This window comes from Patiria miniata, unplaced genomic scaffold (assembly GCF_015706575.1).
Source record: "Patiria miniata isolate m_02_andy unplaced genomic scaffold, ASM1570657v1 HiC_scaffold_17, whole genome shotgun sequence".
NCBI lineage: Eukaryota > Metazoa > Echinodermata > Asteroidea > Valvatida > Asterinidae > Patiria > Patiria miniata.
The window spans coordinates 12,853,827-12,865,972 of NW_024037055.1; the positions used below are offsets into that span (position 1 = coordinate 12,853,827).

Below are 12,146 nucleotides of genomic sequence, written 5' to 3' on the forward strand. Positions count from 1 at the left end.
ATGGGTACAGATTAAGTTTTAGCCGCAATTCCTTTTTTTTTATCTGTTCTTTTTTTCCGGCTTAAAAAAAAAAACACTGGAAAAAGAGAAGAAAAACTGTGGAAATGCGTTGATTTTTACCTCGTTAGTGCTCTCGAGTTGAGTACAGGCCTTGGGCACGCATGGCACAATGTTGTTCGTTGAAGTCAGGTAGTCTTAAAAACAAGTCTATTGTTGTTGCCAAGCCTGCATGCGATACAGGTGGCCAACGAACTTGAACTCAGTATACAACGGAGCACGCGTCGAAATCAAGTCTATCATTTCAGTTATCCGTGGTTTCCGAGCGCAGTGATATACATGTATGTGAATACAAAAAACGCCGGGTACCAACCATGTTTTCGTCACGTCATGTACACTGTACACTGACAGTGTTGTGGAATGGTGCATTTTTCGTCTAGAAAACGTTGGAAATTCGGGTAGGCCAAATAAAAAATAGGAATATGGAAAAATTCAAAGTGATTGAACGAACCGACAGCTTAGACACGTTAGAGTTAAAGGCCACAGAAGCAAAAATAAAAAATAAATGGAAATGGGTTTAGCTACAAGAGAAAGATGACAGCGGGGACCATGGGCGTCGCGAGGGGGGGGCAAGGGGGGGCACTTGCCCCCCCCTGGAAAAGCCTAAAAAAAAATAAAAAAAAAAAAAAAGAAAGGAAAAAAAAGAAAGAAAAAGAGGCGCGAAGACAAAGTGGTGTAAATTTAATGAGTTGGGGGGGGGGGCAAAATGTCCCTGCCCCCCTCTAAAACTGATAAATCGAGAATGTGTTGAGAAATACAAACATTTTTTGGCAAAAAAAATTTTTGCCCCCCTCTAGAAAAAATCCTGGCGACGCCCATGGCGGGGACTTTGTGTCAGAGTGGCTTTTTCACAAAAAATAGAATTCCGTTTTTTTCAAGCAGCTGTTCCGGTTTTTTCAATCAGACCCTGTTCCCTGTTTTTTTCAAGCAGACCCTGTAGCATCTCTGGTTGGGACCATCCCAACATATGTTGGGACCAAAAGCCAAATTGGGGTGTAACATATATATGCGAATTAAGCCTATCAATAAAACAAACAGTTTTTAAAGCTTATCAGAATCAAAAGAATTTTCGTGAACCCCCTTTGAGACGTGTTTCATACCCATGAACATGAATATAATGCCAATACTGGCCAATCAAGTTGTCAAGCTCCATGCTTCTACTGTGACCAATTTTGTTGTTCCACTGAGCCCGATGACTGGAACCTGGAAATAAATTTTGAGATTATTTCTTCTTTTATTTTCAAAGTTTAAAAACTTTTCAAGTGTATGTACAAATTGTTTCTCACAATCCACGCTTTAATTTATTAATAGATGAATTATACAATGATCAATTTTAAAATACTTTAAAGCATGACTGGCTCACTGCCCCTATTGGTTTATGCATGAACTGTATTGGTTGGTTGTTTTCTGTACCCTTGGTGCAATGTGAATGTCAATCAGGTTTATTGAGAGTCCCAAATGCTCAGACTATAGGCTTGCCCTGCCATTTGCCTTGTCAGTGGTCGTGGGTGCGTTCACAAATCTGTTAAAATATTCCAAAGTTAATCCACCAAAGAATGAAACGTGACACAGTTTTTTCCTTAATCATTGACAAACAGGACTGCCAATTGTGGGCCGGTGATCCAAAGAACCATGGATGCACAATCTGAAGCAGCCTACCAACGGCCTGATGACCCTACCACGATGTAACAATCTGAAGCAGCCTACCAACAGACTGATGTCCCCAGCACAATGCAACAATATGAAGCAGCCTGCCAACGGACTGATGTCCCCACCACGATGCAACAATCTGCAGGAGCTTGCCAATGGCCTGATGTCCCTACCACGATGCAACAATCTGAAGCAGCCTACCAACAGACTGATGTCCCCACCACAATGCAACAATATGAAGCAGCCTGCCAACGGACTGATGTCCCCACCACGATGCAACAATCTGCAGCAGCCTGCCAATGGACTAATGTCCCCACCACGATGCAACAATCTGCAGCAGCCTACCAATGGCCTGATGTCCCTACCACGATGCAACAATCTGCAGCAGCCTGCCAATGGACTAATGTCCCCACCACGATGCAACAATCTGCAGCAGCCTGCCAATGGACTAATGTCCCCACCACGATGCAACAATCTGCAGCAGCCTGCCAATGGACTAATGTCCCCACCACGATGCAACAATCTGAAGCAGCCTGCCAATGGCCTGATGTCCCTACCACGATGCAACAATCTGAAGCAGCCTACCAACAGACTGATGTCCCCAGCACATTGCAACAATATGAAGCAGCCTGCCAACGGACTGATGTCCCCACCACGATGCAACAATCTGCAGCAGCCTGCCAATGGACTAATGTCCCCACCACGATGCAACAATCTGCAGCAGCCTGCCAATGGACTAATGTCCAAACCACGATGCAACAATCTGCAGCAGCCTACCAAGCGACTTATGTCCCTTCCATGATGCAACAATCTGCAGCAGCCAGCCAACGGACTTATGTCACAACCACGATGCAACAATCTGCAGCAGCCTTCCAACGGCCTTATGTCCCTACCACGATGCAACAATCTGCACCAGCCTACCAATGGCCTTATGTCCCTTCCATGATGCAACAATCTGCAGCAGCCTACCAACAGACTTATAGCCCAACCATGATGCAACAATCTGCAGCAGCCTACCAACGGCCTAATGTCCCCACCACAATGCAACAATCTGAAGCAGCATACCAACGGACTGATGTCCCTACCACGATGCAACAATCTGCAGCAGCCTACCAACGAACTAATGTCCCAACCACGATGCAACAATCTGCAGCAGCTTACCAACGGACTTTGGTCCCCACCACAATGCAACAATCTGCAGCAGCCTACCAACGGACTAATGTCCCTACCATGATGCAACAATCTGCAGCAGCCAGCCAACGGACTGATGTCCCAACCATGATGCAACAATCTGCAGTAGCCTACCAACAGACTAATGTCCCCACCACGATGCAACAATCTGCAGCAGCCTACCAACGGACTTATGTCCCAACCATCATGAAACAATCTGCAGCAGCCTACCAACAGACTTTTGTCCCGACCACGATGCAACTTTCTGCAGCAGCCTACCAAGCGACTAATGTCCCCACCACGATGCAACAATCTGCCGCAGCCTACCAACGGACTAATGTCCCTTCCATGACGCAACAATCTGAAGCAGCCTACCTGCGGACTTATGTCTCCACCACAATGCAACAATATGAAGCAGCCTGCCAACGGCCTGATGTCCCCACCACAATGCCACAATCTGCAGCAGTTTACCAACGGACTAATGTCCCTACCACAATGCAACAATCTGCAGCAGCCAGCCAACGGACTGATGTTCCCACCATGATGCAACAATCTGCAGCAGCCTACCAACGGACTGATGTCCCCACCACGATGCCACAATCTGCAGCAGCTTTCCAACGGACTAATGTCCCTTCCATGATGCAACAACCTGAAGCAGCCTACCAACAGACTAATTTCCCTTCCATGATGCAACAATCTGCAACAGCCTACCAACGGACTAATGTCCCTTCCATGATGCAACAATCTGAAGCAGCCTACCAACAGACTAATGTCCCTTCCATGATGCAACAATCTGCAGCAGCCTACCAACGGTCTAATGTCCCTACCACAATGCAACAATCTGCAGCAGCCTACCAACGGTCTAATGTCCCTTCCATGATGCAACAACCTGCAGCAGCCTACCAACGGACTAATGTCCCTTCCATGATGCAACAATCTGGAGCAGCCTACCAACGGACTAATGTCCCTACCACAATGCAACAATCTGCAGCAGCCTACCAACGGTCTAATGTCCCTTCCATGATGCAACAACCTGCAGCAGCCTACCAACAGACCAATGTCCCTTCCATGATGCAACAATCTGAAGCAGCCAGCCAACGGACTGATGTCCTCACCACGATGGAACAATCTGCAGCAGCCTACCAACGGACTAATGTTCCTTCCATGATGCAACAATCTGGAGCAGCCTACCAATGGACTAATGTCCCCACCACGATGCCACAATCTGCAGCAGCCTACCGAGGGACTAATGTCCCTTCCATGATGCAACAATCTGAAGCAGCCTACCAACGGACGAATGTCCCTACCACGATGCAACAGGAGGCTCAGGTACCTGCTGCATTAGGTAAGCAGGTAGTAGCTATACACGGTGAGTAAAAAAAACAGAGGAAACCCAAATGGTGCCCCTATTTAAAAAAAAAAAAGTACTGCATGTAGTGCTTTTCAGATCTAGGATATGAAAGCCCAATTAATAAGTTTTTATTCAGTGATAGGACCATTCAAATTGCTCATGTACCGGTACTTTTCCAGGTTTAGGAATTTTGAAGGCAAACACCAATTTTTAAGCTTTTCCACAGATCACAAAGGTTAGTGATGTTTTAGCAAAACGAAAACTATTCCCATATCAAACACATCAGAACATTCTCATAACCATGGTAACTGGCACTAATCAGGCGCGGATCCAGGGGTGGGCCGCGGGGGCACGTGCCCCCCGTCAAATTAAGTTTAAAAAAATGAATAAAACGGGGAAAAAGGGGGGAAGGTGAGAGAAATGGAGGGAAGGAGGAGGGCAACCTCCACGCGCTTTAAAGGAGTCCAAAACATGTCCGTTTCCGTAGAACATTTCCGTAGAAATTGTTATCTTATTGATAAACTAAAAAATTAAACTTGATACAAAACATTAGAAAGCACCCTTGCAAAAGTTTACAGACTAAGTCTATACAATTCCGTTTCAAAAATAAAATGCACGAAAATAATTATGCAGACGAAAATGGTTATCAAGTGAAAAACAGAAGAAACTTAAAAGTCTTGTTAATGCAAGAGCATATATTAATCCATTGAAAAAAATCCTTATTTAACTTAAAACATTTTGCTCAAATAACTCGAGATAGGGGCCAGGAATCGCCTCAGATTGCACCACAGAGCAGCTAGTTATCAAAAAAATTCACGGGGCCCTTAAGCGGGCCCCGGACCCCACGCCGTAAGACATTCGCGCTCCGCATTAGTCCTCGGGTCATGATGTCCCTACGCATCCTTAAAACAGTTTACAAACTAATGCTATCCAATTCCTTTTCAAAAATAACATGCAGGAAATTGATTATGCAGTCAAAAATACTTGGTTATCAAGTGAAGAACAGAAGAAACTTAAAAGGCTTGTATTAAAATACGAGGGAACAATTTTCAACTAATGAACCAAAAATAAAGAAAACCGCAAACCGAAGCGATAATGAAAAAAAAATCCTCATAATCTTCACAAGATTTTGCTGAAATGGGGCAGGGAATCGCCTCAGTTTGCACCACAAAGAATGCATAGAATCAAAAATTTCCCGGTGCCCTTCAGTGGGCCCCGAACCCCACGCCTTAAGACATTCGTGCTCCGCGTTCGAATTAGTCCGTGGAGCAAATGCCCCAGCGCATCGTTGCAACAGTTTACAACCTAAGTCAATGCTATTCCTCTTTTTTTTTTGTAAATACAATGCAAGAAATTTTTGAAGACGAAAATACATGGTTTGCAACTTTGAAGTACACAGTAGCTTAAAATGTGTAAAAACAAGAGTATATTTTAAAAAGTTCTTATAAGCTTAGCAACTTTTGCTCAAACAATTCAGGGGGAAACGGGCCAGGAATCGCCTAAGATTGCACCACAGAGCATCTAGAATCCAAAATTTCCCGGGGCCCTTAAGCGGGCCCCGGACCCCACGCCGTATTGGCTTCGCGCTCCGCGCTCGCCTTATTCATCAGAGCAAATGCTCTAAAAGTGGGCCCCCCGTCTAAAAAAATCCTGGATCCGCGCCTGCTAATCATAACATTTATTGAGTGTTGAAACATACATGTACATGTATGAGTTATCGACAAGAAATATCGTACAAATACTGTTCAAATCACTTTTGCGAATCAGTATTTGTGGCGTTTGGCTGTACATGTACATGTTTATCAGAAGTTGGCTGGCAAATTTTGCATTTTGAAAATGTCAACATTCGGCAAAAATACACCTGGTGCGAAGTGGTTAAAATATGAGGCTTTATACTGTCAATAGTTTATTGTTTTGCCCTAGCTGCCTTCTTCTGGGCTACCCCAGAGATTGGGATTAATTATTCTGATATCATTTTCAGGATGCGACATGGTTCATTTTTAATACTGAAATATCACATGCCAAATGTGATTCGTGGACAAGGTTAAAAACGGTGTTTGTCTTCAAAATTCCATAACTGGAAAAGTGCATGAGCGATTTGAATGTTTCTTTCACTAACAGAAAGCTTAGTAATTTAGCTTTCATATCCTAGATCTGGAAAGTGCTACATGCACAACTTCTTCAAAAAATAGGGGGCGCCATTTGGGTTTCTTTTTTTTTACTCACCCTGTAGTTGCTTGTAGTCGGTTTTGAACCTTTTAATAGTGGAGGGGCATTTACCACCCTCCCCCTCCCCACCTCACCTGAAGATTTAAGACATGCATGTACCGGTAGATGTAGCCTGGTATTTCTTGTACTTCTTTGTCTATTATCGGTCAGATTGAATAAAAAATGTTTTTCTTCTATGAAAGGTACGGAGCCCATAAAGGGACATTCAATATTATTTTTTGTAATCTTGTGCACACGAAATAATATCTCATGCGCACGACATAATTATATATAAGGAGCTAGCTGGCTGCACGTGGCGTGCACAAAATCAGATGACTTTATTTGTAACGAAAGCAGTGTGTTTATTTGGGAGGGGGCGTAATCATCAATGCAGCCACTACGTTTCATGTCAAGTCAGATAGATGGGGATTTTTGATTAATTTTGTAAGACGGCCTTTTTGAGAGAGAGAAGTGTTTAAATAGCTAAAAATTCTTAAGATGGAATTTGCGCCCCGGGGGTTTATACGTCGGTGAAGGGCCAAACTTATGTTTTATAGCTAAGAAAATAACAAGGAATTAAGAACTGTTACATGTATGTGCAGGTAAACTTGGGGAATAATCAATTGATATAGTTTTATTGTTGGGAAAACTTCAAGAAAATTAAAGGTCTCATCAGCACACACAATATTCAAACCAGCGTACATTGCCAAGCCACAATTGCCACGCTCTCTTGCAGATCTGTCCAATTTCGTAAAATTTGCAAAAAGCGTAAAAATGACGCAAAGATAATCTCTTGAGCTGAAGGCTTAAAAAGTATGCTTTAACATGTTAAATGGTAAAAACCTGTCGGACAATCAGCTGTCAAACATTGAACTGATTGTTCTAGCTGGGTGGGGCCTTAGCCTTATTCCCATCCTTAGAAAACCTAAAAGGTCTACCATCCTTAGAAAACCTAAAAGGTCTACCATCTTTCGCCATTCCACTAGTGGCTAGGCCATGACTTTGTCAGTGGGTTATGGGGGGCCCGTGGGGTACCACAAGTTTATGAGTGGGTACCAAGGACGGACCCAACAACTTTTCCCCCAAATTTCCATGCCAAGGGCTTCAAATTCGAAGATGGGAGGGGGGGGGGGCGGGCTCTTTTAACGATAGAAAGCACTCTTCACTCTTTTTTCCTATTAATTTATTGTCATTTCATACAGCCGTGCGGCTCAGGGAAGACAAAAATAGTAATTGACATTCATCTTAAGTGTAATAACTCACAAAATCCTTTAAAAAATACACTTCCTTGACAAGCTGGATATTTAGATTTTTCTGCCCAAAATCGCAAAAATCATGTGCACTCAAAACAATGAATTGTGACGATCATGACCCAAAGTTACAAGCTAAAATATTCCATAATCGGTTCCTACCCAAGCCATAAAGTATATAATCTTGATCCACAATAAGTGTGCTTTCATGTGATATATAGATACCCACCAAGATCTCCTCAGAGAGTATTTTATGAAAGGTTTTCTCAGGTCGAGGCCTAGTCTGTTCCAGCTGATTTGAAAAAGGAACGCTGCAACACAGTAAGACGCAAGGGCGCCCTCTGGGCAATAAGGCGATAAATAAAATTACACACCTCTACACATCAATAAAACTAAATTCAATTGATGATTTCCTGAAGTTTGCATGCACATACCGGTTCTTCCTCTATTTACTCAACATAAAACACTTATCTTTCTCAATAAAGGCCAAGTCATTGCAAGTTTGACAAAATTAATCATGAAAGCGGCCCCCCCCCCAAAAAAAATCCCCGTCCTAACTGACTTGACATGTACTGTATAGTGCCTGCATTATTACACCCCCTCCCAATAAACATGCTGCTGTCATTTCACACAAACTCACAGCTTTGCAGCTAAGGTCCTGGCAAACATCTTGACTCCATTCTTTGGGAACACGTTGCATCACATCAAGAACAGTGCTGATTTTGTGAACAAGATTGCGGACCTCGAAGTTCCACCAGGTCGCAAAATTGTGCCGTATACGACGTGACTGCATTGTTCACAAGCATCCCTGTTAAAGACGCGGTCAGGGTGGTCATGCAGACACACACTCGAAACTGACGACTCTCCCCATACCTGCACCCAAATGACGGTTGAGCAGATCATTGAGATGCTGGTCTTCTGTTTGGACACTACATATACTTTGTGTATGACGGCACGTACTACCAGCAAACACATATGGAACTGAAATGGGTTCCCCAGTATCCCCACTGGTCGCCCAAAGTACACTGAGGATTTCAAACGTCGAGCGTTGTCAACTGCTCCTACCCCTCCAAATCAGTGGTACGTATACCGCTATGTGGACGATACCTTTGTGGAGATACAGGAGTTAGCAATCCAAGGTTTCACCCGACTCATAAACAGCCTTGATCCCAACATCAGGTTTACTAATGGAACCTGAGACAGATTCCAAACTTCCGTTCCTAGACACCTGCTCCCACATCAAAAGTGACGGATCCACTAAAGTAACTGTCTACAGGAAGCCGACTCACACCGACCAATATTTGAACTTTGGGTCCAATCACCATCTGGCACACAAAAGGTCCGTGGTTCACACTCCTAATTTGCCACCGGATCGACCAAGTCATCACAGAAGAGGAGGACAGCGAGACTGAACTTAACCACGTCAAAAACCCTCTCACTGCCAACGGGTACCAACTGTGGGCATTCAAGATCCCTAAAAAGAAACCAACAACTGGAGCTGCCTCTAAGACGACCACCAATGCAAAGCAACAACCTATGGCCATTCTCCCATACATCCGAGGTCTGTCTGAACAGCTGGAGTGTGTGTTTCATGAACACAGTGTCACGGTAGCACGTCAACCGTTCAACATTCTTCGCTCCCAGTTGATCAGCCTGAAAGACAATTTAGACTCCAGACCTCAAGAAATGTGGCCTCGTATACCAGATGGCGTGTGATGGCTATGAAGACAATTATATCGGGAAAACAGCTCGCACTCTGCAGACCCGATCCCACTGACAGCAGTTGGTGAACATAACCCAGGACATAGCATCTCCGTGGACAATGTTAAGATCATCGCCAGGGAGGACGACCTCTGGAAAAGCAAAATCTGCGAAGCTGTGAAAATCTGCAAGCACCGCCCCCATATGAACAGAGATGGAGGGTACAAGCTGGCCCACATGTATGACCACCTCCTGTCATGTGACCAAGCTTGGTCACGTGACGGGTCCTGTGAGGGCCTCAACAACACCAGTTGACAAAGACACCGTGATGGTGTCACAAGCTCCTGATACGAGCTCTGTAACTCAAGTCCCAAAAAAGTCATCTATTATTTACTCGTCCAATTTTGTTATGACATATTTATGACATATATTTTGTTATGACATTTTTATATCGTGCACACGAGATAAAAGAAATATTGAATGTCCCTTTAGGGGCTCCGTAGAAAGGCAATGTTTAAGTACAGATGACAAATAGAGATGGAAATTAGTACAGGCATCATTTTTGTTGGCCGTTAATTCCTGCTTCTAAATTGTAGATTCCCCACAACGAAGTGGAACCATCGGAAACAGCGGCACAATCAGTGGCAGCAACAACCCTATCATTGTTGGTTCAAGTGCAGTTAATATTAATAATTACAACTTCCCGTTGGAGGGACCAGGTAAATATAATTTTGTTTGTTAAGATAAAAATAATTTGATTCAAGTGTAAATATATACATATTTTTAGGGGGGGGGGGTTGATATACATGTACTACATAAACACGGTCACAAAAGACCGATTGTCATCACTTATCAGTTATGCGAGCTAGAGAGTCAGGGTTCGTACATCGCGATTGACTTCAACTTATCTTCAATCAGAATTGCAATAACCAGATTTCTTGGCTCTGCTACCACAGAATGCCGCATTTATGATCACAATTTTGTGCTAACCGTGCTAGCACAAAACTTCTGTGCTCAATTAACCCTGTAAGCACAGAATCCTTAAGGCCTTTTCACACTGTCCAAAATCTCCGGGTTGGAACCAGTTCCAACCCCGAGATTTTTGTCAACCCTTTTCCCACTTCTAAAATTTCAACCTGGTTCCGACCCGGGTATAGCGTGCTCTAGCCGGATCGAAATCAACCCTGGGAGGGACCAGGGTTGAAAATCTCAACCTGGATCGAAATTGCATTTTTCGTAGTGAACTGTGTCGAAAATGAAAATGAACCGCCCCGGGTTGAGTGCATAATTAATATTTCCCTCCACCACTATCGCTGACTATCGCCGTCACAAACACCGATCCTGAAACAATCGCTCCCTAATTATCATCCAATAATGTATCGGTGTATGGAGCATCCTTTACCGAGTCTGGGCTTGTAGGTATTAGGTCCGCAAAATGTACCCCAAAAATGTACATTTCTAATGTTAAATAGAACGAATTGTCTAACGAAATGACCGGAGCCATTTTGGAAATATAGCACACAGCTGCGCTGGTGTCGTACAAAAATCGGACTCCCAAATTGGATTTGTTTACTCTCTTATTATTGGTCAAACCCTTTCACGTGACAGGTCCTTCTCCTAATAGGCATGCGCAATACTACCAATGAGTCCGTATTTCACAGAGTAGTAAATTCACGCTGCACACCGGTGTCACGGTCTCACTTCTCCGGCGTGCTAGCTTCTCCGGGTGGATTCGGCGGACAGTTGAGCACGTTACAGTGCACGTTACATGAGCACGATTCATGCTCATGTGTCCGCTGTGCTTACTTTTCCTCGGGCTGTATTACTGAGGCTATTAATAACACAGTGAGGGACATCCAAGAATGCGTTATGTAACACTTCCCCCATGGTCTTGCAAGCATTCTGATTTGTGTTCCCAGCGTACGTCATGCATGTGTGTGTGTTCATGGAGGAATAATTAAGAACGAACTCCTTGGTCCGTGTTCCTTGCTCGTTCGTGGTCCATTTTGTCTTTATTTTTGCAACCATGCGGCTTAAATTAAATGTGCATTTCAAGTCTTTTTTGGTTATTGGGAGTTGTGCGCGCCACGAAAATTTTGGATTCCACTGGTAACCTGTAACTATGCATACAAATATCTTATGATATTACGTGCACCAGTACAACCCCGAAGAACTCAGCACACAAATAAAGTTGACAAAAAATGTACACCACTGCGCAATTTTGTGCATGCGTGTTGAAGCGAAATTTCCCTTTCGGAGAAGCTAGCACGCCGGAGAAGTGAGACCGTGACACCGGCCTGTCCGTAAGCCTCGTGCGCGCAGCAGCCGCGTGCGTCGCAATGCATTATGGGATTGAGAAAATCATCGCAGCGCCCTGTGCCAAATGCGATCCGTGTCGAGAATTTGTAGTGTGAATTCACTAGGGGCCGTAGCCGGATTGAACGTTACACGGTTCACGTAGCGGCCGTTCCCGTAAAGGACAGTGTGAACGTCGCGTCTCTCCGATCCGTGTCGAAAAATACTCGGGCTGAACCGGGTTGGATCCGGGTAGGTTTCAACACGGTTCCAAACGGAGATAGTGTGAAAAGGCCTTTAGTTATGGGATGTACGCATGAGCTAACGCATGAAATACGCATAAATAATGTTCTGCTACAGTATGGATTTTTAGCTAACTGTAAGCAGAGCCAAGAAATTGGGCCCAGATATGGTGGATCTGCACTTTCTGGTGCATGCATCCACTCCTATTTGCTTATTTCTGG

General features: G+C 44.1%; 1 protein-coding gene across 1 annotated transcript in view; it reads left to right on the top strand.

Annotated features, from left to right (window-relative positions):
• The window catches only part of LOC119723876, a 40,410-nt gene that overhangs the window by 20,585 nt on the left and 7,679 nt on the right, over nt 1–12,146 (top strand). Inside the window, exons 3-4 of the mRNA XM_038194762.1 lie at nt 1,656–4,222; nt 9,984–10,106. Coding sequence (XP_038050690.1) covers nt 1,789–4,222; nt 9,984–10,106 — 2,557 coding nt within the window. The 5' untranslated portion in view covers nt 1,656–1,788. The remainder of the gene's footprint in view (nt 1–1,655; nt 4,223–9,983; nt 10,107–12,146) is intronic.